General features: G+C 52.5%; 1 protein-coding gene across 1 annotated transcript; it reads left to right on the forward strand.

Moving 5' to 3' along the window:
• The first annotated feature begins 217 nt into the window (after positions 1-217).
• On the forward strand, positions 218-7,747 carry CRYBB2 (crystallin beta B2). The gene is made up of 5 exons (XM_045887432.3): positions 218-416; positions 3,173-3,291; positions 4,489-4,621; positions 5,662-5,804; positions 7,488-7,747. The coding sequence occupies exons 1-5, from the start codon at positions 363-365 to the stop codon at positions 7,654-7,656; spliced, it is 618 nt and encodes a 205-aa protein (XP_045743388.1). The 5' UTR covers positions 218-362; the 3' UTR covers positions 7,657-7,747.
• The last annotated feature ends 18,536 nt before the right edge of the window (positions 7,748-26,283 follow it).

Here is a 26,283-nt window from a genome sequence, read left to right on the forward strand (position 1 = left end):
TGCTGCCTACCGTGACCAGGACATTTCTGCATATCGATGGGTCTGCATTCTGCTCCGCTTGTCTGGAGCTGAGTGATGGGAACCCACTCGGGACCCGGCTGAAGCTCTAGTTTATCACCACTTTCTTAGCGGACCTCGTTTTCCCCTCCGGAGCTGGCCTGGACACAAAGAAATGCAGCTAAGGATGGAAGTTCAGACTGCCGCTCATGACCCCCGCTGCTCTGGGACAACCTGAGACCAGGGAGACCAAGAGCAGGCTCTAGGGCCCGAGGCCCCCAGGTGGGAAAGCCGAGGCCCGAGAGAGGTCCTCAAGGCCACTCCCTACATCTCTTCCAGGTCATTCCTGCACAGGACCACCCACTATGGCCTCAGACCACCAGACCCAAGCGGGCAAACCACAGCCCCTCAACCCCAAGGTGGGTACCATGGTGGGAGAGGGCAGGGGGGCAAGCAGAGCACCTCTCCCAGATTCTGTTTCTCTTCTGGAAAGTCGAGTTGTCATCATTCTTCCTGAAGCTCCCCCTCTCTGGGCTTCAGTCTCCCCCACTTGTACCCCGGGGGTGCTGATTCTGAAGGCCCCTCCCCAACCCACGACCAGAGCGCCAAGATTCCTGACATCAGCCTCCAGCGCTGGTGACTTAGGTGTCTCTGCTTTACCCCATACCCCAATGCCCATGGGGGACTCCCCAGAGCTGGGGCCGACCCAAAGTCCAGTGTGAGAGGGGGCTTGTGAACGGGAGGGGAGGTGGGATTCCCCACCTGCTGTGTGATCCAGACCAGTCACTTGCCCTCTCTGAGCCTCAGTTCCCTCCTTTGTAAGATGGGGAGAACTGGATTCGCGGCGCAGCGTGGGTGTGAAGAGGCTAAGGAAATCAGCTCAGCCTGGCATGTGGTGTGTCCATCTAATACCAGTTATTATTGCCTGCTTTGCTTCCTTGTCCTCCCTGCCTTCCTAGGATCCTGGGGGGGCATCCCAGCCCAATGGCCGGGGGCTCATCCTACCCAATCTGTACCAACCCTCTCCCAGCAACCATCCACCTGGTCGCCTCTGCCTGGCTCCCTCCTGTGGCCCTCTGCTTCAGGGGCCCTGGCCTGGCATTGCCCTTTGGTCTGACATGGGCCCCCCCCAGCCTGGGGAAGCTTGAGCCGATGCAGCCCCCCACTCGCTGACCCCATTCTTACTTTCTACAGGAAAGGCAGACAGCAAGCAAACAAATCTAGGACTTCGAGGAGTGGGAAGTGTTTCAGAAAACAGGAAACAGGGGAAGGGGTGCAGAGAGTCGGGATGAATGAGGCAAGGTGGTGTTAGCAGAGGTGATCAGGGAGGCCTCTCTGAGGGAGGTGGCATTAGCTTGGAGACCCGGGTCACATGTGAGTCAGGCGGGGGTAGGGGAGAACATTCCAGGTGAGGGCGCAGCGAGTGCAAAGGCCCGGAAGTGGGAGGTGGGAGCGAGCTGCGTGAGTCTGAGGACCGGCACGAAGGCCTCTGTGTCGTGTTCAGAGCTGCGCTGTCCCCTAGACACAGAAAGCCAGCCACGCATGCGATTTAACCCGTCCTAGCAGCCACGATAAACAAAGGACAAAGAAGACACAGGAGAAATTAACTCTCGTATCCTAGTTCATTAAACCCGATACAGCTCATGTCGAATCAATAGATCATTATAAGAAAGCGATTTTTTGATTCTTCCCTTCCTATTCCGAGTCTTCAAAATCCAATGTGTCGCGTCCGTGATAACATCTGCATTTGGACTGATCAAGCACGTCGCGCAGACATAGGTAGCTAACGGCCGGGCATCGGGCAGCGCACATTTAGAGGATTAGATATTGTGTAAAATGTGAGCCTCCGTGGGTTGATAAGAAACAATAGCAGTAATAATAATCCTGAGCTTCTGGGCCTTGCGTGAGGTTGCTGACCTTCCTTGTCCTCCTCCCTGCTGCAAGCCCTTGTCTCCCAGGCCGGGGTAATCAGCACCGAGCACCTAACATCCTTATTCTTGAGTCTTCCCAGGACCCTGCAAAAGAGGCATGATTCCCCCATTTTACAGATGGGCTAGCTGAGGCCGGAAGCAACCAGGTTGCTTCCTAAGGTTGCGCAGCCCGATGCGACGGGGTGACTTCAGAGCCCGTGGCTCCTGACCCTCCTGTGGTTCAGTGAGTGACCACAAAGGCTGGACTGAGCCCATGGAATTTGTCTCAGAGCCCCGTTGGGCCTCTCCGTCCTGGCTTTATCTCCCTAATCCCAGGCCTGGGAGAGAGGGTCGTGTCTACCCAGCCAGTGCTGACCATGAGGATGGCGCAGCTGTCCCTCCTGGGGCCCACCTCTTCCCCCAGGGCAGCTCCCTGGGGAAGCGTGGCCACAAAACCTCTGTCCCCCCGCGAATGTTCTCTAGAATCAGGGAAAGTGGCAGTGGGTCTCCCAGTTAGTGCTCTTGGGGGACCCCTTCAAACTCCCTGATGGGGATCTCGCTGGCCCCCTTCCCTCGGCTGCTGAGAGCGCCAGGTGAGGCAAAGGGAGTGAAGCCCCTTTAAGAAGCATCCCAGGGGAGGTCAGAGGGGGACCCGCAGAGCCAGGGATGAAATGGGGTTAGGTGTGTAGGGTGGTGGGCTGGCTCTAGCAGAAGAGAAGCCCTACCTCACCTGCGAGCTCGTTAGAAATGCTGCATCTGGGGCCGCACCCCACGATGTGCTGTCTCAGAAACCATGTCTCACCAAGATCCCAGGGGCTTTGTGTGCATGTGAGTTTGCCAAGTGCTGCCCCAGTGGAAACAGCATCAGACAAACTTGGACTCCAACCTCAGCTCTGCCACTTAGGCACCCAAGCTCTGTAGGACGTCCCTTAATTCACAGGAGTCTGCCTCCCACACACAGAGCAAACACTGTGTGCGAACGGTTATGCTTCTCTGAATCCTTCCAGCAACCCCATGAGGTAGGTTCTGTCATTTTCCATTTCACAGGTGAAGCAACTGAGGCTCAGTGAGGGGAAGTTCTGGCTCAAGGTCTCACAGCTGGTAACTGGCAGAGCCAGGGCTGTCTGACTCCGTGTTGGGTCGGTGACTCCCAAGGGAGGAGCCCGGCAGCATCCCCGGAGGCTCTCGGAGCCCCCTCCTCACCCCCAGTGCCCTGCTTCCCGCCTCCCCACGATGACGGGTCCGACCCTCTCCTCCTGTTGCAGATCATCATCTTTGAGCAGGAGAATTTCCAGGGCCACTCACATGAGCTCAGCGGGCCCTGCCCTAACCTGAAAGAAACTGGCGTGGAGAAGGCAGGCTCTGTCCTGGTGCAGGCTGGACCGTATGTACCGGGGGTGGGGGGGTGGCGGTGGGGAAGGGTGGAGGCGGAGGGGAGGGCTCACGTGGTTGGGCGCCACCAGGGTGAAGCACTTGGGCTGTGGAGCTGGGGGATCTGCCCTCCTTGTGACCCTGGAACGTGCGATTTGGTGGCTGACAGCCTCTGGAGAGAATTTGTGCTTTGGGGTCAGATACCGGTGGGTTCAAATCCAAGCTCCACCACTTTCAGGCTGTGTGACGCTGGGCCAACAACTTCCCTTTCTGAGCCTTGGCTTTCCTCCTCTGTGGAAAAAGCCTTACCCCAAGGCCAGCCACTTCCTCAAGGCAGGGAGATGACACAGTGACTCTCATGGACTTTTCTAGAATTGCCAATCTCTGGCTCTGGGAGTGTCCTCCCTCTCTTGTGAGGTTTAAAGCCAGATGTCCTTCCCCACTCCCCTTCCCCAATCCTGGCCATACTGGATCTCAGCAGATTCACTGGCACATTTGGGGGCCAGCAGCCTTGGGTCCCTGACCCCGAAGAGAAGGGGACATACCTGGTAGGATATGACTCTGCCCTGCTCATGGCACATAGCTCAGCACAGCCCGCAGGGGCCTGTCCTTGTGGTTCCCTGACCTCTTCCTCTCTGTAAGAGCCTCAGGAATCAGGGGTGGCCACCCGTGACCCCCTCCCAAGAGGTCAGGGATCCTGGTGGGGTTGGGGATCCCGGGTGACCCACCCCACAGCTCAAGGTTCTCAGGGAATTCTGCAGAGTGCAATGATGTCACTCGAGTCAGAGTCTGAGGGTATGGAGAACCCAGTGGAAGGAACGGCCCCGTCCAACCTCCGTTATCCAACACGCTCTGGGCATCTGGTGCGCCCGGGAGCACGTCTTCCCCGGCAAGTGACGTTTTGGCCATTTAAACACTGTATCTGATTCTCAGTTGCCTTTTTATGTTAACATTTGGATGGACGAATTTCTCACATGGACTTGACCCCCCTCTGCTTTCTTTTTTTTTTTTTTTAGAAATAGAACTATTGATATTTTTATTAAGGATTGTTGATGGTTCCCAATTGAGTTCTGGATGACTTGGAGGTGTCTGGAGTTTGATGGGGGAGATGGGCAGGTGTGAGCCCCGGGGGCTCGAGCGACTAGCCAGGGTCCTGCCAGGAGAAGCTTCGGAGCTGACCTGCCCTGCCCTCTCTCTGTCTCCCCTGCAGCTGGGTGGGCTATGAACAAGCCAACTGCAAGGGTGAGCAGTTTGTGTTCGAGAAGGGCGAGTACCCCCGCTGGGACTCATGGACCAGCAGTCGGAGGACGGACTCCCTCAGCTCCCTGAGGCCCATCAAAGTGGTGAGTCTCCTGCCGCTTCCTGCTGTCTCCTCTCTTTGCCATCTTGGAGCCGGGGCTCTAGGGATCAGGATGGAGCCTTCACCTCCGGCAGTGTGCGAACTTCTGACGGGCGGGGCACACTTCCTGGCTGTGTGACCTAGCATAAGTCGTACACATCCCTGGGCCTCAGTTTCCCCATCTGTAAAATGGGGATATTCAGATCTACTGCCCTGAGATTCCTGGGGTTAGAACCCATCACGGAGCAATTGCTTGATGAATGGTAGCCATCCTAACTGTGAAAAGAAAATCTGGGATTGGGTGTGGAGGAAAAGGTGGGTTAGCTCGTGTTCATAACTCATGCCTTCTGGTGCTTCTCTGATCCTGACTTTTACTAGAACGTGAACTCTTAGGGAGGGCCCAGGGCCCGGTAATGCTCAGGTCCACTCCCAAGCCTCCCCAAGGCAGGCCAGCTCTCCCCAGAGCTTGATGGAAGATTGGAGAACTTTGGACTTAGCATCCCATGGACCTGGGTTCCTACATTGGCCCTGGCGCTCCCAACTGTGTGACCTTGGGCAGGCGGCTTTACCTCTCTGAGCCTCGGTTTTCTCATCTGCCAGATTGCATAGGAGTCTTTAAAGGATTAAAGGGGATGACTAAGAAAGATATCACAGGAACAGGAGGATGAGAAGAGGTGTGGCAAGGAAGGAAAGCCAAAATATCTCAAGTGCCTGCTTGGGGCCCCTACCAGCGTGTAGATCATGGCTGCCATTTTCGTTTTTGTTTTTGTTTTTTTTTATAGGGAGCTGAGGGAAAATGACATATCAGAATTGAATGTGCCTTAAAGTGTAGACTCTGAAGTGTCACATGAAGACAGCCCAGTGGGACCCCAACAAATGGCTCGTGTTTAACTGCTGTTGTTGGAGACATTTGGGTGGCAGGGTTACAGAGCAAGAAGTCTATAGGTGGATTGTGCTGATCCCAATGCTGGGGCATCTGGACGGGTGGGAAGGCTCACCCTGGCCTCCTCTCCCGCACTCACTTTCCCCACTCCCTATCAACAGGACAGCCAAGAGCACAAGATCATCCTCTACGAAAACCCCAACTTCACGGGGAAGAAGATGGAAATCATAGACGATGATGTGCCCAGTTTCCATGCCCACGGCTACCAGGAGAAAGTGTCGTCGGTGCGGGTACAGAGTGGCACGTGAGTGGAGACCCAGCCCCGACTCCCCCTGCCCCAGGAGCCCAGACCGCTGGGGTCCTGAGTCCCGCTCTGTCCTGGACCCAGCTGATCTCGTGTACTTGCAACCTCAGTCTTCCCTTTGGGAAATGGGCATGGAAATCATGAGCTTGTATGTGGCTTTCAGCCCCAGTGGCCCCATCCAGATCTGCCTTTTGGCCAATACCCTACCTCTGGGGGAGAGAAGGCGTGACCTTAACCTCAGTCCCCAGGAGCAGGACTGTGAACGTTAGTGGGGTGCAGATGAGGCAGAGGCAGGGGGAACGGAAGGGTAGAGATGAGTTGAGCGGTCTTAACAGAGCTGTGAGTGGCAGGAAGTCCAGCCCACGTTGCTTCTTTACTGCATGAGTCCCTGAGTTTAGAAACAGGATGTGTCATTTCCCATTGAATTAAACTTCCTTGGTACATAGACTCTGGCCATCCCCCATGGGAATTTCTCCTTGTGCAAAACTTCGATTCTCTGGGGGTTCGCAGGTGGGCCACGGGCAGTGGTGAGCTGGAGCCAGCTTGTACCAACTTGCAAGAGCCGATTCCTCAATTTTCAGAATTTTTGTGAGCTGGCTGTTGAATCCTCGGTAGCTCGAAAATGGGTCGTAGTGGAAGTATTTACACCACAGAAATATGTTACAAATCAAGACCCCTTTTCCCTCCAGAGAGCTGGTTTACCAACATGTACTGACTTTCTGGGGTTCATCGGGCTCCTAAAATAGTGTGAAAGTTCTGTGTTCGTGATCCTCTTCATTTATTTATTCATTCATTATTCAATGTGTTGAGTACCACCATGTGCCAGGCATCATGTTCGGTGCTCAGTATGTCAAGGTAGATTAAAGAGACCTGGCTTCTGCTCTGTAGAGCTAACAGCCTAGTTGGGGTCAATGGTTAATAATTTAAGAATCCACCATAAATCTGGACTTCCTTCCTGAAGAAGGGACTCTTGAACTCAGATCCCAAGAAAGAGTAGGAAGTGCAAGTGTAAAGAGAGGAAGGAAGGTCATTCTAGACAGAGAACAGCATGGGCAAAGGCCCTGTGGTTGGAGGAGCCTGGTGAGTCTGAGGGACTCTACAAACTCCAGACTGCTAGTGCACAGAGATATAAGGACACAAGACCAAGAGGTAGACCTGCAGGTGCACACAGGTGTTGGCCAGGCAGGTCCTTGTTGGCCAGGACTTTGTAACATTTTGGGGGGAAGAAACTGTAACTTTCATTAGGTGCTCCAAAGAGTGAAGGACCCCTCCATAAATGGTGATGACTTCACATGACAAAGGGATTACAGAGGGCTCCTAGGACCTAGCCTATTCTCCTTTGGCCTTACAGCCAGGCATGGTGTTGGGATGAAGTTGGAGAGAGGCAGTTAAGAGACCTGTCTTATTCTAGGCTTCAGTGGGCTTGAGATCACCCCTCCCTCTGAGCCCAGGATCAGGCCTTCAGTCAAAAGTTGCTTAGTAGGTAGTGAGCTCCCCATCAAGAGAAGGAAGAAAGCAGAGACTGGATGCCAGAAGGGTGGTGTTCCTGCTCAACAATCAGGAAGTGAGAAATGATTGGGAACTCCCCCCTTCCTAATGGCTTAAGGATGCTCTCCTCTCTCTCTCTCTCTTCGTCTGCTTCTCCTCTGTCCTCCACATCCCCTCCTCACCTCTGGCCTGCAGGTGGGTCGGCTACCAGTACCCTGGCTATCGTGGCCTGCAGTACCTGCTGGAGAAGGGAGACTACAAGGACAGCGGGGACTTTGGGGCTCCCCAACCCCAGGTGCAGTCCGTGCGCCGCATCCGCGACATGCAGTGGCACCAACGGGGCGCCTTCCACCCCTCCAACTAGTGCCCCCCTTTTCCTCCTTCCCAGGGGCTTGGTCTGTTGCCCAGGATCCCCCCCCAGACCTCCTGGCGAGTGAATAAAGTGTGACTTGCAATTTGTGTGTTGCATTGTTTTTTATCTCCAATGGGAACTGGAGTGGGTGTTGGGTGCGTGCGTGTGTGCGTGCGTGTTTGTGTGTCTGTATGTGAGAGAGAGAGAGAGACTGAGAGAAATAGAACCAGAAAGTGTCTGGGCTGGGGTAAGTCAGCAGAGCCCTCACGGAGACTCTATAGCTACTTGGCTGTGTGACCTGGGGCATAATGTCCAACCTCTCTGAGCCTCTGTTTCTTTGCCCGGCTTACAACTGCTTTTGCCCCATGAGTGGCTGGCTTGGCTGACCTCCTAGCTCCTTTTTCCATGGTTGTTGAGAACCGCCACTCGCGGGGGCACCTGAAGGATGCTCCATCCCCTAAAAATAAATCTGCTGCCTGCCATTCCCACCTTAGTGTGCAATCACCTTGAGCCTGGCAGTTTTCTTAGATCGGCCAGAGGAACCAATAACCCTGCAATTTCAGCCCGTCCCAGAGACAAGTCCTAATCACATGTTTCTGCCTTTGTGTGTTCCTTGCTCCCTCTGTGCATCATTTGGTGGGCTTGATCACTTAGCATCACAGTCGGCCTGGATTCTAATGGCTGTTCCAAAGCCCTGACCAGTGATCTGGCCTCAGACAAGTCAATTTGCATCTCAGAGCCCCCATCTTTGTACCTGGGGAAAAAATAGCACCTCCCTAATCTGGTTTTGGTGGAGATGAAATGAGATAACTCAGGCATTCTCTAGATGACTGGTCATCATTTGCTGGTTATCTGTAGTACAAATATCCACTCCCAGATGGCAACTTCTTTTCACTTTGGATTCAGTATCTTTTGATGTAGTGGTTTTAAATTTTGATGTCGTCTAACATCAATCTGTTCCTTTATGGTCTGCACCTCCCCTCTCTTCTTTAAGAAATTCTTTCTAACTCCAGGTCACAAATATATCCTCCAATATTTTTTTTTTTCCTGAAAGTTCGCAAGTTGTGCTCCTCACATGTAAGTTCTCAATCCTTCTGGAGCTGGTTTTTGTGTACAGCGCGTGGCGGGGATCTAGGTTCTTTCTGGATCTCCCTTTTTCCACTTCGGGCCACTGTGGTGCTGGAATCATTTCTTGAGAAGTCCGTTTCCCCCACTGCAGAACAATGCTACCTCTGTCTCATATTGGATTGGCATATATGCTCATGGAGAGTCAACCCTGCTGACACCTTGACCTTGGACTGCCAGCACACAGCGTTGTGAGAGAATAAATTCCTGCAGTTTAAGCCACTCTGTTTGGGACACTTTGCGATATCATCCCTAGGACACTAATGCAGTGATGGCAAGAGGAAGGGGCCAAGGACACCAAGAGAAGGCAGGGATACTGCCTGGGGCATCACACCTCCCAAAGAAGTGAGGGTGTTGAAAGAAGAGTTGACATTTTCCAGGCGAATCTTGGGGAGAAAAATCTTGGCAAAGGGAACAGAATATGCAAAGTTAGGGATGCAAGAAAGCGCGTTGTGTGTTCCAGTGTTTTAGGCCTAATGGGCACTTCAGGGCATGGAAACTTTGAAAGTTGGCTAAGCACAGGGTCCTGAGAGATGGCATGATGATGATGATGGTGGTGGTGATGATGAAGATCATGCTGATGACGATGTGTGTGGTAGGTGGTACCAAGAGGGTTCCCACTCATCTATTCCTACATACCAACCTACCCAAAACTTAGTGGTAAAACTACAACAATCATTTGTTTTGCTCACATGTGTCATTTGGGCAGGACCCAGTGGGGACAGCTCATCTCTGCTCCAAATGGAGTCATCTAGGGTAGCTCAAAGCCCGGGGGTGAGTCCCATGGCTGGATGTTGGTGCTGGCTGTTGGCTGGGACCTCAACTATGGCTCTCAGATCAGGACCCCCCCACACACACACGTGGATACTCCACTTGGCTTCCCCACAGCATGGTAGCTGGGTTCTAAAAGCAAGTGTCCCCAGAGGAAGGTAGAAGCTTCATGGCATTAAGACATAGCCTCAGAAGTCATACAGCATCACTTCTTCCATACTCTGTTGGAAGGGGGGGTCACATAGGTAGACCCAGGTTGGAGGGGAGGAGACAAAGTCCCCACCAGTAAAGAGAGGAAGGTCAGTGTATGGGAGGAGATCTATTACGGTGGCCATCTTTACAAAACACACTCTACCATGGGGAAGAAGACATGGGGAATGGGCTTTGACAAGGCGGAACAGATAGCCGGGGTCCACACGACCATGAGTGGGGCGCTCTCTGAGCCCCTCGTCCTCCTCAGTGAAAGAACAAGGCTGGACAGGATGGCCGGTTGGGGTCACTCTCCTCCTATGTTGCTTTGATGGTTTCTATTTGTCTTTGTGTTTCTCTGTCTCTCTCTATCTCTCTCTATTTTCCTCTATCTCTCTCTATCTTTCTCTCTGTCTCTCTCGGGACCTATCTTTATCTTTGCTGCCATCACTGCCTCTTTCTCTTTGTTTCTCTCTGTTTATTTCTATCTCCTGCTTCTTTTCCTAACCCTCCCCTTCATCCTCGCCCCCTCTCTCTGTCAAGCGGGGGCTGAGCTCTGTGGGTCCCTCTCCCCACTCCGCCAACACCTCCAAGCGTGGACCCCTCTGCCTCCGCTCAGGTCCCCCAGGGCCGTCCCCTAGGCGCAATCCCGCCTCCAGCCACCAGGTGTCAGCAGAGCGCCATCCTCAGGGCTCCTCGACCGGCGGTCAGCTGTTCGGCCCCTGATTGGAGCCAAGCCCTGTCAGTCACAGCGCCCGCCAGAGCTGGGCGGGGCCTCAGGGCCTCTCCCGGGACAATGGGGAAACGGAGGCTCCGCAGAGCGAGATCTCACTGGACAGTGACAGAGCAGCGACAGGTCTTACAGTCCTGTTCCTTTCTGCAGCTCTCCTCCGCAAAGCTTGCTGGGAGGGGAAACAAACAGCGCCGATTCTTTGCATGAGGAAGGTGCTTCCAAATCACCGTCTCTCCCACTGTCACTGGAAGCAAATGGCAAAGCCGCATCCTGCCACTCAGACGTATGGCTTAGAGTAGACGCTCTGTGCCTCAGTTTCCCCTGAGATGAGGGAAACACTAGCGCCGGCTCATAAGGCTGCAGTGAGGATTCAGTGAGATGTCATGCGTGGTCTTTGGGGCAATGCCAGCCACACGCAGGGAGTCAGTAAATGAACCCAGTGTGACAAGTGCTAAGGGGGAGGCTGTGATATCGTGGGTGCGGTCAGGGAAGTCCCCTGGGAGAAGGTCTTCAAGCTGGGTTTTGTAGGACGAGTAGGAGTTCGTCCGGGGCACAAGGACGGAAGGGCTTCAGCACATTCACTCACCAATTTGCTCATTCACTCCCTTCTTCTTCCTCCTGCTTCTCTGTTCTCTTCCCGGGCCTCACTCTTCCTCTCCTGTCCTCTCCCTCTGCTGCCTTCTTCTTTGTCCTTCCTCTCCCTTTTCCTCCTATTGCTCTGAATTCCCTTTGCCCACCTTTTCTTCATTCCCCACCTCCCCCTTCCCTTTACCTCTTCACGTCCTCACCGTGGGCCTGGGATCTGTGTTTCACTGATGCAAGGCCAAGATGAGAATCACCGCTGTAGGGTTTTGTATTTCTGCAAAGAGTTTACCTTTCCGCGTCTTTCTTTAAAATAGGCAGATGACGTTCATGAACAGTTTATGACTAAACCTGTTATTGCAGGAAGTTACTTTTCTTTTTCCTTTAAAGAAGACAGACTAGGGGTGCCTGAGTGGCTCAGACGGTTAAGCGGCCTTTGGCTCAGGTCATGATCCCGGGGGTCCTGGGATCGAGCCCCGCATCGGGCTCCCTGCTGGGCAGTCCCACTCCCCCTGTTTGTGTTCCCTCTCTCACTGTCTCTCTCTCTCTCTCTGTCAAATAAATAAATAAATCTTAAAAAAAAAAAAGAAAGAAAAGAAGACAGACTTGAGTGGATTGGGATCTCCTTTCTCTACATTAATCCAGGAACGAGGAAAAGACCAGCCAGGTGGACCACACTGCCATTTCCAAGACAGAAGTCAGAAGTGTGGGTCCAAAATATCAATCCAAATATTGGTCAAATCCTTTTTTCCCCCTCAGACATTAGCAGGTGCTTTATTTTTTTAAACGTTAATTATTATTATTATTATTTTTAGTAATCTTTACACCCAACATGGGGTTCGAACTCATGACCCCAAGATCATGAGTCGCATGCTCTTCTGACTAAGCCAGCCAGGCACCCCGAGTAGGTACTTTATATTCATGATTATCACTGGCTTGTTCCATCTTCATATAATGGTCCGCTCATCAGGCCCTCCCATGAGCCCCTCACCTTCATGACAGATGCAATTGTAATTATTCACAATGTGTTTGGCCCTGCTTCCCAACTGGACTGGAGACTTCATGAGGACAAGGAAGGGAGTCCTGCTCACATCTCCACGCTGCCCCCACCAGCGCACCCACACAGCTCCCACCCCCACCAGTCAGTGCATTGGCTGCACTCAAGCGTGGTGCCCCTCCTGCTTCCCTCGGAGAAGCTTTCCCTGATCCCCTGCTCCTCCAGGTTAGTCCTCAAATGCTCATGCAGCCTGTGCAATAGGGAGGAAACACTGACCTGCCGAAAGTGCTCTATGTACTGGATCTCCGATCTGCACAGAGGGGAGCCGGACCAGGGTGGCCCGATTCCAGTTTCCTCCGTGCCCGGTGTGGGGTAGCCCGACCATAAATGACTGTCTACATGAACGCAGGGGCAAATGCAGGGTTCCCAACTTACATATTTCTTCTTCCGAGCTCCTCTCTTCCCCCCCAAGTCCACCCACAAATGCCCACCTCACACTCATCACGATGGTAGCTCAGTGGTTAGTTGGGTAGCTAGGTAATTACTTACGTAATGCAGGTTTTCCAGTAGAATGGAAGCTCTAAGACATGACTCAGTGTCACTGGTACCACGACCGGTTCATGGTGGCATTCAGGGATCGCTGGCTGATTTACTCACTCTCTGACCTGCAACAGCCTGTGGGTTCTTCCCATTTTGCAGATGAGCACTGAGGCTCAGAGAGGGGGCTGTGACTTGCAGGAGGCCACACTGGCAAGAAGTGAGAAAGCCAGAGTTTAAACCCAGGGCTCTCTCTAACCCTCAGTCATCAGCCTCTCTGGAAGGTAAGGGGATTGCCCTTTGGAGCTTCCAGTACTAGAGATGCTGATGGACAGGGCACCCTGACCCCAGCTCTAAGAATAGTCCTTTCCTTGCCCCTCCTCCCTTGGGTCTTTGATGCTGGCTGGCTGGCTGGTCCCCGCGTCCTGGGGCTGCTGACATGGGCTCTGTGGGGTGTGCAGGCTGGAAGCCAGGCCATCGCTGGCATGGCAACATATTCTTAAAACCAAGTGTTTGCTCCCATCATAAGGAGGTAGTTCAGTGGTGATGGACTTGGTATCAGGAAGCTTCGGCCACACTGTCCGGAAGGCAATGCCTAGAAGGGGCAGGGTGTGTGATTTCCCTGTGTTGGTCTTCCGAATTTCCATCACCCTTTCGACCTTCTGAATTTCTGTTAAATCCACCTACTTGTCAGCCATGCCCGGACCCAGGTCGGTATCCTCCCTTGTCCACACAATCCCAAGAGCCTTCTCAAAGGTCTCCCCGCGCTCCCTCCATGCACTACAGTCTATGCTCCACACAGCCGTCAGAAGGATCTTCTCCAAATGCAACTCTGATCTTGACACCCTCCTCCTTAAACCTGTCATGGCTCCCCATTGCCCTCAGGATGAAGACCCTGCTCCCTGACTCACAACACCTTCAAGGACTAATGCCCGCCTCATGTCAGCAGCCTCCTCCTCCATAAATATACTAGTTCTTTCTGTCCTTTGGACCCATCATGAGCCCTGCAGCCACAGGGTGTCCCCAGTTGGCCTAATGAGCCCCTACACGGTCTTCAAACCTCAGCTCAGTGTCTTCCCTGGCTTTACTGGCCAGGCTATTCCTCTGATGACACCCACTTTTCTGCTCTGCTCACCTGTCTCCTGAAGGCCTAATCCCACGTGCTGTCTTATATTTCTTTGTCTGATTCCTTGATTCATCTCCATCCCCTCCTTGACTCAAGTCTCTGTGCGGGCAAGAGCCAGGTCTAATTTGGCATTCCATATATCCAAAAGCCTGGTACATGCATGCTTGAGGCTGATAGGTATTTATAGGATGAATGGATGAATGAATGGTCAAACCCCGAGATCAGGGACCAACCAATAGGACAGTCTCCTTAGAATCAGTCATGTCCAGGCAGGCCATGGAAAATTCAGACTGTCAGTCCAATGAAAATCAGGCACCAGGAGAAAAAACTTGTCTTGCTTTCTTGACATGTGCCCACCCCACCCCCATCTTCTGAAGTCAACTCGTTGTTCAGGCTCCTTCGGAAATGCTTCCTCCTCCTTGAGTCGGTGCCGATCTCCCAGTAGTCCCTTCCGAAGCACAGACCCCAGGATCTGTCGTGTGGTGAGATGTGACTGACTCTTGACTCCTCATAGCTGTGTGCCTTAAGCAACTGAGCCTCAGTGTTCTCATCTGAAAACAGGGTGCATGAGGCTTATTTGTGCCTCAGAAGCATGGGCTCAGAGCTGGGTGCCTTGTTGCTGTAAAAGTAACCTAACTTCTCTCTTTTAAATTTTCAATGCTCCTCCTACCTCAGGGCTACCAGGAGGCTCCAGTTGTTTCAGTCTAGAGAGTGTAAAGAACAGTGTCCAGGGGCGCCTGGGTGGCTCAGTCGTTAAGCGTCTGCCTTCGGCTCAGGTCATGATCCCAGGGTCCTGGGATCGAGCCCTGCATCGGGCTCCCTGCTCGGCGGGGAGTCTGCTTCCCCCTCTCCCACTCCCCCTGCTTGTGTTCCCTCTCTCGCTGTGTCTCTTTCTCTGTCAAACAAATAAATAAAATCTTTAAAAAAAAAAAAAAAAGAACAGTGTCCAATAAATGCCTTCGCTCCAGGGCAGGGCTGCTTAGCCTCAGTGCTCCCCATATGCCCCGGGGGGCCGTTCTGTGCCTGGCAGAAGGTTCAGCAGCATCCCTGGCCTCTGTCCGCTAGATGTCGGTAGCAGCCCCAACTTGTGACCACCAACCAGGTCTCCAGCCTTTGCCAAATATCTCCTGGGGGCAAAATCACTGCAGGGTGAGAAGTGAACAGCTGCTCTAGGGGATGAGGGAGACGCATCCTGGGGGGACATATATTTTTAAAGAGGGTGGTGGTTGGGGGGGTTGCAGGCAGGATTGCAGACAGGGAGGGGAACAGTTAGGACCGACTACAGAATGGGCATTTGCCTTTGCCTCTTGCATGAGACAGACTCAGATAAGCTTCCAGAGCTGGAGGGGGTCAAGCCTCTCATCTCACGATGGGAAACTGAGCCCGGGAGGCAGAGGCTTTGGTATTGGGCAAACAGCAAAACGTGGGTTTCTAACACACACACATTTAATATGTACATATATATTACATATATATATATTTTTTTACAGATTTTATATATAGCAACTCTAGAGGCTATGGAGTCACAAGTAGGAAAGGGGCTTTACATTTTTTGTCTCTCTGTACCCATGTGTACGCACACACACGAGCAGCCCGACTTTCTTGCTTCCTTCCCTTAGTTCTGGAAAGAGGCAATGGAAGGGACTTTGGGGTGCATTTGCTGCCTGTGGTCTTTGGGCTTGAAGCCTTGGAGAGAGGGGAGGCGGAGGGGTGGGCAGGGAGGGCTGTGCTCCTGGGCAGGTGCCCCTCTGCTCAGCCAGAGGGACACCTGTGGGCTAAACAAGAGGACAGTGTCAGTTTGTCTTTTTGTTTTATTCAACGGTTTGGGGGGGGCATGCATTTAGTTTTTAGTGAAAAGAGCTAACTTTTACCCTCAGTTTTACATGCAAACTGTTAACCAGCAGACAGACTTCAGGAAGTTAGGGAGGGGAAGTGGGGAAGGGCCCATCCCCCAATTTTTTGGCACAGGGCTTTAGGCTCCCCCCCGCCCCCGGCAGCCTTGTGCACCTGGGTAAGGAGTCTGGCTTTGGGCGTCACAGAGACAAGGCTAGTGGGGAGGTGGGGAGGGCTTTCCAGGACAAGGGGGTCATGAGTGCAAATGATCCAGGTGAGAAAAACTTTAATAGTGGAAGGGAAATGTAGGTGGTTTTGCGGGCATGAACTGGGGCGTCCGTGGGGCTCAGGAGGAAGAGCAGCGGGAGGTCAGGCTGGCCAGGTAGCCACGCCGGGAGTATGCAGGTACATGGTGACCGCAGAAAGAAGTTGGGGCTTGATCCTGAGGGCACTGGGGAGCCATGGGAGGGTTCTGAGCAAGGGAGTGACACCATCTGATTGGCACTGGAGAACACTCCCTCTGGCTAGTGTGTGGAGTTGGGGAACGTGCAGAGAGGCAGAAGCTGTTTTCTTTAAATGAAGGAGGCCAACAGCTTGTACTCTTGGGTGGGGGTGCGCTGAGGGTTGGGGTGGGACTTCTCCCGTGCACCCACTCCTCGGAAGGGGCCCTTGGAAGCTTTGCGGTCTACTGGAGCTCCATGCGATCCAGTCCTTTCTACGTCTCAAAGCACATCTGTTCCTTTCTTTTTTCAGACGTTTCTCTCATGAGAAGGAAAATGTTACAGATACAGTGCTGCACACCTCCCCCCAACCATTCCCTTCCCTCCCTGCCTTAATGTACCCCCGCGTTATCTTTTTTTCCTGGTTCATTTTTTTACAACTCTTACTATATGTTTATATCCATCATGTTGTAACATGTAGTAGATTTAGACCCTTCATAGTAACTGGTGTGGAGTGCTTTACAGTATACACATAATGCATTCATGTTGCTTCCCGTGCGTGTTACTATAAACCACACCGCGGTGAACCCCCGTGTGTTTGCGGAATACTTTCTCTAACTTCTCCTTGAGCGGCCCCAGGGCTGCCGCTGTGGCGAGAACACTGGAAAGGGGCTTATTGGACTCAAATCCCAGCTCTCTAACCTCTGGGCTGGGTAACAGGGTGGGGTGCCCAAGCAACCCTAATTTTCTCACTCCTAGAAATGAGAAGAGCAATTCCTGCCTTACAGGGCTGTGGGAAGGATTGATAATGTTACTGTAGGACAGAGCCCAGCTATGCACGTGCTTCCTATAATCGTTACGCCGTTAAAACTGAGCATCAGAGAAGGTGTGGAGGCGATTATGGAACAGCCTCCTGTCCCGGGCTGTGTGGCTTTGGACAAGTCTCGGCGCTTCTTTGGGTCTTCCCTTCCACATCTGCAACATGGGGCGTTGGAAAGATTTCAGGAGATGATGGGTGCCGTGTGTTAGACAAGATTTCATTTGTCCCTCCTCACTTCCGTTTGGGCGTATGTTGTTCTTCTTGGACAGATCAGGAGACTGGGACTCAGAGAGGTGGAGCGACTTTCTGCAGATCACGCAGCATGTTGGGGTCGGTGCACTCTCTCTGGGCCACGTCCCTGGGTTGGGTCCCTGTGGTGGTTGTCACAGAATTCCATGGCCAGCCGGTTTCCTCCTGAAGACCGCTCTATACCCCCACGCCCTCCCCAACCTGAAGCTCGGCCACCCTCTAAGTTCTTGCCTCCAGGGTTGGACTGATACAAATAGTCTTCCACGTGGCCTCTCAGAAACAGCCACCAAATGCTGCCCGTAACATAGCAACCACAGAATCAAAACAAGCTCTTAATAAAAGATCAAAAAGGAAGGGGGGGATAGAGGGCCCACCCCCAAACCGCTGCCCCCTGGGCTGATGCCCACTGCTGGGCTTTCAGCTCACAGAGTTGACTTGGTTTGCATTGTATCTTTACATTTAAAGGCATTCTCCCCCCCACCCCCCAGCATTGTTTTCCTCCAGGGCTCTGGGGCTGGGAGCCAAGAAGCAGGATTTAAAATATACAAAAGGAAACAGAGCATGGCGAGGTCTGGGGAGGAGGAGAACCATTAGCAAGGGGGTGTGCTGGGGGTGGCAGAGCGGAGCGGGCACTGGGCCGTGTCTGGAGCCCGAGAGTGACTTTGTCTTGGCCCCTTGAAGTCACTGGGGGGCTGCATGGCAGCATGTCGGGGCGGCCCCTCGTTCCTGCTGCTCAGCCCTGCATCGGTCCCCTGCCATGAAATACCCAAACATAAAGCCCTAAAGGCCCAGCAAGACGATCTGATCCAATGGTTTCCAATTTTTTTTAAAAACAAAGCAACTGTTTTCTGGATAATCTAGCAGAAGGCACTCCAATATGCAAAGCAGATAAGAGAGTGTTGGAGTGGAAATGGGGGTTCTCCACCTTATTCCCCCTCCCATGGGATCCCTTTAACGTCTGCTCCCAATGTCAGCACCCTAAGACACTACAGGGCAAGTCCAGCCCCTTCAAACACAGCTGGGGAACCTATTTTTATGGGGAGGAATATGAGCTATTAACTATTATTTGCACTTTCAACATGCCAGGTGTAGGGATATGACTTTACCTGCGTGCTAGAATCAAATCCCCACAGTTCCCTGATAAGGTCAGTTCCCACTGCTACCTGATCCGAGATTTTGGGGTCATTTGTGGGCAGTGCCCTGATACATGTATGTAAGGCTTGGGGGTCAGCCAGTCCTGAGTCCCAGTGTCAGCTCTACCACTCACCAGGCTTGTGGCCGGGGCAAATCACTTCACTTCTCTGAGCCTCAGTTTGCAAACGAGGCAGCAGAAGCACAGAGAAGTCTAGTCACTTCCCAAGTTCGCCCAGCTGGAAAGGGGTAAAGCCAGACTTCAGAGCCCACCTGATGTGCTTGACTCTAGACACAGGGGGTTTAAGGACTGTTGCAACTGTCCCAGAGGAGCTGAGCCAGCACAAAGAGGGGGTCTGGTGTGGAGAGAAGCTCACCGAATGTGCATGGCTGGAGCTCTGGGTCCAAGACGGGCATGAGGCATTTGTCCTGGCTGTTGGGTAAGAGAGTGAGGGTGAGTGGCCAGTGAGCACGGGAGGAGGAGGAAAGAAGCCTTGAGATCAGTTGGGAACTTGGAACTAGGGAGCTATAGAAGATGCTTGAGCTCAAGGATCAAATCATACCCTTGACTGCACATCCGTGTTGAGACAATAGGCCCAGAGTATTTTGTTGGTAACAGTCATGGTGCTAGACACGCTGTTAAGCACTTTTTGGCATGATCTTAATCATCACAAAACCTCCGAGAGAGGTGGTATCATCATCCCATTTTACAGATGAGATCACTGAGGCTCAGAGAAGTGAAGTGATTTGCCCCGGCCACAAGCCTGGTGAGTGGTAGAGCTGACACTGGGACTCAGGACTGGCTGACCCCCAAGCCTTACATACTGCCCACAAATGACCCCAAAATCTTGGTGCCGTAGGATGGGGCAGACCGCCTTCTTCCCAGATTTGGCCGCAACAGGACAACCGTGTTTGTCATGAAAATGCTGGTATCTGCCACGAGCCCTCTGTTCCAGCAAAGTCATCGTAGAGCAGAACTCCACGTGCTCTCCACTCCTCTGCGGGGACCCCTCGAGCTGCATTTCCAATCGATGCAAAGCCCAGCACGGTGATGACCTCGCCGCCTTGCTTCTCCCCCGCCACCTCCTGCCGTGCCTACAGCCTGCCCCGGGGTTCAAGACCAAGGTCCTCATCAAGAAGCACTGCAGGGGACTCTCACCAGGGGAAGAGACCCCAGTGGTGGTCCACTTACTGCAGAAGGAACCCAAAACACAAGCACAGACAGCTATAGATTGTGCAAAATTGTATCACTTCCTTGGGAAAGGGTGTCACTTTATGGAAAGAAAAATAACATTTCAATAAGGCGGGGCCTTATTGAAACAATCTCAGTACCACAGAACGAGAAGTGTTTATCTAGCTCACGAGTCGGCTGTGTGTTGGCTGAGCCAGGCTGGGCTCCGTGGGGCAGCTATGTTCTGTTCCCTGCATCTCTCTCGGGCGCTCCTGGGGTCAGTGGGCTGGCGGGATTGTGTTCCTCTCCCAGCAACGGCAGGAATGCAAGAAGGCAACCAGAAACAGTCCAAGCTTCTCGGGACCTAGCCTGGGAACCAGAACATGTCGCTCCCACATCATCCTATTGAACTCAGCAAGCTAAAGGACCGAGCTCCGCATCAGGGGCAGCGGGGGGGTGAGGGTGGGGGGGATCATACTGCATCCTTTAGCAGAAGGAACTGCAAGGTCACTTGGGAAGAGTGGGAATCCAGGCAGGGGAAAGAGCTGGGGCTCTTATAGAGCCCTCATGCTCTGTAAGAGTGCCTACACAGATGAAAAATATGTCCACACGTTCTTTGATCCTCCTTTGAAAAGGTGGAACCCTCCAGTGTGGGCTGGGCTTCTTGACTCCCTTCTAATGAGCAGAACAGGATGGAAGTGATGGGGGCGGGGGGGGGTCACTTCCAAGGATAGGACCCCGGGACTCCCTCCTTGCCCTCCTGATTATCACCACTCTGGGGAAGCCAGCCACCATGTTGTCAGGACACTCCAGCAGCCTTAGGAGGGACCCACGCGGTGAGGAACTGGGGACTGTGGCCAGCAGTGTGCAGGAGCCTTGTGGAAGCAGGTCCCCCAGCCCCGGTCAAACCCTCAGATGACTTCAGCCTGCTAACCTCCTGTTGGCAAGTGCATTGAGAGACCCCGAGCTAGAACCAGCCAGCTCAGGTGCTCCTGCATTCCGGACCTGCTGACACTGCGAGACAGTCAATGTTTATCGTCTTAAGCTGCCAAGTTCTGGGGCAATTGGATATGCGACAACAGATCACTAATGCCTAATCATTATGCTCACCCACTGCTGGCATCTCATATGAGGCTTGGACAGATGTTTTGTCTGTTCTGCCGAGAACCAACAAAATCCCAGCAATTTACCAAGATGAGGAGACTAAAAATACCCGTGGTAAACTGTGGTCGTTAAGAAACACCTGTTCTTGAGCTGCCCAAAATAGGCAGTTCTCGAATGGAATGAAAATGCATCAGTGGATGGGAACGGATGTGTGCGGACAGATGCCAACCCCCGGCAGACTCAGCTTGTCCCTTGGTCCCTCCTTGTTACTGAGCTGGGGAGAAGAATCTAGACAAAGATCTGATGGGGTATACTGAAACGAGCTGCGTATGACAAGGCACTGAGGGCTCTGTCCAGGGGCACGGGAAGGGCTCACTCACGCTTCCTACACCCCGACTTTGTGCCAAGGGCACTTAAAACTCTGTATATGAAGACCAACAATTGGAGTGCCAGAGGACTTTGGCTTTATGATGAGGACTAAGGGGCGAGGGGCAGGGTGGAATAGTGGTTAGAGCCCATGGACACACCTGGATTTGAATCTAGCAATTACGCTCTGAGGCCTGTGAGTGGCCATTCCCGTAAATACTCTGACCCAGTTTCCTCATCTCACAAAAGGACATAATAACAGTGCCCACCTGATCTGTAGTGGGAGCCTGGCCAACTTTGCTTTGTAGGACTCCTCCCCTACTCTATGTGTGCTGTCGATCCTGGTGCCCTGACATAGCACATCCACTCGGCCACAGTGATTGGCTCAGAAAAAACACTTGACCCAAGTGAGGCCAATCAGATGAATGTAGAGAGATGTTCTTTCTTTCTTAAAGTGTGAAGTTTAGAAAACATGAGCCAGGATTGCTGGTGTCCACTAGCATGCATACCATGGGAAGAAATCCTGTCTAAGATCTGGCAAGTGATGACAGAGCCTCGTGACATTGTTAAAGCGCCTGGATCCAGCCATACCTGAAGCCAACACAGAATCTGTCCTGGATGTCTGTATTAGAGTTCTCTAGAGAAACAGAACCCATAGGATGTGTGTGTGTTGCATACACAGACACACACACGCACACACACACCATATTGGCTCTGATATATCAATCTATTGATCGATAGCTATAGACGTGGAATGAAATTATAAGTCTCATATAGTTATAGAGGCTAAGAAATCTCAAGTTCTGTAGTCAGGGAGACCAGAAGAGCTGATAGTGTAAGTTCCAGTCCAAAAGCCAGCGGGTCTGAGAACCAAGAAGAGCCAGGGTTTCAGTTCAAGTCCAAAGGCAGAAGACTGATGTCCCAGCTCATGGCAATCAGTCAAGGAGGAGTTCCCTCTCACTCAGAGAGGGTCAGCCTTTTTGTGCTATTCAGGCTTTCGAGTGATTAGGGAAGGCTTCCCCCTCCAATAGGGAGTGCATCAGCTTCACTCAATCTACGGATTCAGATGTGAATCCTCGCTCGTAGACGCACTCAGAATAATGTTTGAACAAATCTCTGGACACCCCATGACCGAGTCAGGTTGGCACATGAAATTAATCACCACGCTGTCCTAGATATGTCATCTAATACCTTCCCCTGTTTGCTTTAAACACATTCGAGCTGATAGAACTTGCCAGCAATCAAGAGTCCTGACTGATACAAGTGTTTACTTCATAGGGATATTAAAAAAATGAGTGAGCTCTTGCATAGTGCAGTGCCTGGGAGACAGCAAGGGCTCCGAAATAGTAGTCATCAATGCCTGTGGCAGAGAAGCATCATGGGAGCAGGATTCGTCCATTCGGCTGCCCCTTCTCCCCATAACCTCGAAGTCAGGAAATGGGCTGACCTTTCTTCTGCTTATGTACCTCATCTCCTCTCTAAACCCAGAGTTGGTCCGGTGGTTCTAGGTAGAGGGAACAGACTGTCTACCTCATGGGAAAGCTATGTTCTCAGTTGTCTGACACAATTATCAATAAACTGAAAGATGAGGAACCTGGAGAGCCTCTCTGGCTGTCGTCTGGGGCATCATCTAATTTTGAATGCCAAAGTCTGGACATCACCTCGATCTTTCTCCTTTTGTTTTGTGAAATAAATTCTAATCTCCCCCAGACTAACGGATGCTCAGGGCTGTACAGATCAAAAGCTGCCCTCAGGGAAGGAAAGTGAAAAGCATATTAAAAACTTCTAAATTAGTTATCTCAGGAAGGTATCTTCCTTTCTAAGAACAGTGGGTGTTTTGTTTTTGACCACCAGCATTCTTTCCTTGATGGAACCATGCTTCCCCTACCCCACGAGATACCTCCAGGCTGTTTATCACAATCTACCACCTTCCTCACAGGGTGGAGAGCCTGGACCAGGCTGAGCCAATCCTAACACCATGGTCATATCCTCTCAGACCCAGTGACTGGTCCTGGGATGGCCATGTGATTCAAGCAGAGCCAATCCACACCGTACTTTGGATTCCTATATCAGCGAGGAAAAAAAAGGGGAGGAAGAGAGATAGAGAGATATAGAAAGATAGGGAGAGGGGCGTCTGGGTGGCTCAGTGGATTAAGCGTCTGCCTTCGGCTCAGGTCATGATCTCAGGGTCCTGGGATCGAGTCCTGCATCGGGCTCCCTGCTCAGCGGGGAGTTTGCTTCTCCCTCAACTCTTCCCCACTGCTCGTGATCGCTTTCTCACTTTCTCTCTCTCTCAAATGAATAAATAAAGTCTTAAAAAAATAAATCTGTATTTAAAAAAAAAGAAAGATAAGGAGAAACAGCCCTTTTCCTTTGGGATTGCAAGCCTTGGGGCTGCCTGTGGCCATTCCTCCTGCCTTCTAGAGAGATCAACACCCTGAGGGAAGAAGAAAGATAGAGAACTGAGTGCCAGGCACATGGGAGGACATCACGTGAGCCCCTGGATCCAGCTATGTCTGAAGCAAGCAAAAATTTCCTCTTTTCACTTAAAGCTGTTTAAATTGAAACCATGGCCTGTGGCCATTTCTCATTCCTTAAACTCGTTTAAAAAAAAAAACAAAACGGTGAAGGAAATTTCAGACACTCTTGTGCCAAGGAGCTCCAGTTTGGGCCAGGCTGGGCTGCACTTCGAAATGCCAGATGGCTGAAGATTCTAGCAACCCTCTCATAGTTTGGAAGTCTGCCCCGTGCCCCAAAGTGCAGACTGTGGAGTCAGAAGACTGGGATGGCAGACCCCCATCCTGACCCTCTGAGCCTCAGTTTCCTCCTCTGTCAGCTATAGATAATGTTACCCACCTCCTTGGGCAAGCGGAGGATGACATGAGCTCATGAGTGTCGAATGTGCCGCTCAGTGCCTGGCACACAAGAGTGCCCCATCAGCGGGGGCTGTCTAGCCCAGGCCTCAAGTATCCCAGCCTGCCGCTCCCTCCCCAGCCTGACCCAGTTTTTCATCCAAATTTGGCCACAGGCCCAGGCCCTGGCCTATTTTAGGTACCCATCTTTTGTGGCAGGAAAAAGAGCCCCACGCAAGTTACCTTAAAAACAGGGAGTTTATTGTGGGGACAAATGAGGACAGGAACCTAGAGGGGTGGATGCGGGGAAGCCCTTGGGACTGGAACTGTTTTGATTGGAATCGCTTTCCTTTGCTGCTTTGAAAAGAATCGTTTCACCTGTCCTTGCCTGCAGGCCCCCCTCCAGGGCCCCAGGATAAAGAAACCTGGGGGAGGGAATGGATGTTTTGATTGCTAATAGTTTGGATTCAGGTTTTAAGAGCTCTCAGAATCAAACGAGGCTCCTGTGACAAAGAAAGTGGGCGGCCAGTTTGGAATGGAGGGGTGTATCAAGTGACGGTAATTTATCATCCACACCAGGACACCTCGAGAATGATGAATAATGTGAATAATGACACAGGGATGACAACTCTATAAACCGAGGCGGCCCAGGTGAGCCGGGGACACGTGGTCACCCTCAGGCACAGAAGTCCTGGGAAGGGACGGGATCCAGAGAGCAAAGAGGTCTGGGAGCGTAGCTGCTGCCCAGGAGATGTCGGCTTCACGAGTCCAGGGCTGGACAGCTCGGAAGGCAGCACTCGGGCCTCCAGAGACCGCGCTGTGTCACCTGCTCTGTAGGCTCCCGGCAGTGTTCGTGCTCCTGGGACCTGGGTCCTGCCACTGCAGAAGCTCTGGGTGGCCCACAGCCCGCCCAGAGGGAGACCCAGATCTTCCACTGATCTTCTCAGACCCCCACCCCAGGATGCTTGAGTCCCATAGAAGTCCCCTGTACACTGGCAGGTGATGGAGAGAAGCTCCCCACTCAGCTGTTTGGGGGTGCGAGGGGGAGGCCGGGGGCTGGAGCATGAGCTCCCCCACCCCCCCACCCCGGCTCAGTTATAAGCGGCTCTCCGGGTGGCAGGCTGAGCTCTCGATATCATATCTGCGTGCTCAGGACTCAATCCGTGCGTACACTTCCTCTAGCTGTCTGATTTCTGGTGACTCTGCCCCTCCCCGACTCTTCCCCTCATCTTCCTGACTCACGCCCAGCCCATCATTGGCAATGATGTCACTCCTGTCTCAAATCTTAGCAAGCTTGCGACAGCTCTTTTGCACTCCCCAGGAAGACCCCAGGAGGATCTCACCTCCGGGGGATTGCAGGGCCCCTCTATGCGGTGAAAATGTGAGGCTCTTTTCATCCAGGTTACTCCCCCCTTCTTTTATATGCAACAGTGCCCTCGTTTTGCTAGGGGTGAGGGTCCCCTTTGCTCACACTCATCCCCTCATTCTCTGGGCTTTCAAGAGAGTCAACTGCACCCCCTGGATGCGGTGGAGCATGTGACCTAAGCCAAGCAGTTAGCACCTTCTGTCTTTCTGGACACTTATGGTCCCAATTCATTTGTTTCATGGCTTGAGGTGCAGAGAAGAGCCTGGGACCTCTTTTCTGATGCTCTCGAATGGAATGTAGAGCTACCGACACTAGTTTTGATTGAAGGACCTACATGGAGCCAACCCCGAGGAAGTGGCGCTGAAAAGTTGAGAGAGAAATTGGATCCTGGTCACATCATTCAAGCCCCTGGATCAAACTGCACCTGAAGGTCTGCCCCTGGGCTGTTCAAAAAAGGAGCCAACAAATCCCCTTCTCTCAGGTCACGTTCTCTGCTACCTGCAGTTGATAGAGCTCTAGCTGAAGGCCAGGTCCCAGAGCCAATAGGAGGCCCTAACCAACGATAGAAGGATAAATGAATTTTACAGTTGTTCACACCAAGTTCTGAGCCCTGCCCTCCCATAGCGTGAATTTCTAGGCTCTAGTTCAAGCTATTGGTCCCTCTCCTATCCCCCCAACCCAGGCTCTCTTACTGAATCCACTTCTGACGGCATTGTGAAGTAGGTCAAGTTCATTTCTTGACCTCAGTGTCCCCCCTGACCTCCCTCTTTGCAGCCTCCAATCCAACAAGTGGTGTCTGTCCTGTGAATTTCTGGACCCCGTGGAACTCAGTGGCTGCACATCTCCCTCTGCTCAAGGTCCCCACCCCGGTGCTATCTCCAAGGACCTGCACCCCGGGGCCCCTGACCTTCCTGGGCTGGTCTTGTCATTCTGCAGTTTCCCAGGTTCGGGATTTTTCCCACATTGAAGTTTCACAGATGCTGGTTCTTCGGCCTGGAATTCCCTTTTCTCAATCTGGACCCAGTTATCGTCAGTCCTCCTTCAAGTTTCAGCTGAAATGTCACTTCCCCGGGGAGCCCTTCGTGGCCTTTAACCTAGGTCAAGGCGGCCTGTTTTACCCTCCCATGACCCCTCACGATTTTTCTCTGTAACTGGATGTCCATGCTTCATCATTCCCCGGGACCTAACACGACACCTCGTAGGTTCTCAACAACATCAGGGTGAGTTAGTTCAGCAGGGTCCGAGCC

Source organism: Mirounga angustirostris, unplaced genomic scaffold (assembly GCF_029215605.1).
Source record: "Mirounga angustirostris isolate CCGP_5_RB_7025 unplaced genomic scaffold, mMirAng1.0.hap1 SCAF_14, whole genome shotgun sequence".
Classification (NCBI taxonomy): domain Eukaryota; kingdom Metazoa; phylum Chordata; class Mammalia; order Carnivora; family Phocidae; genus Mirounga; species Mirounga angustirostris.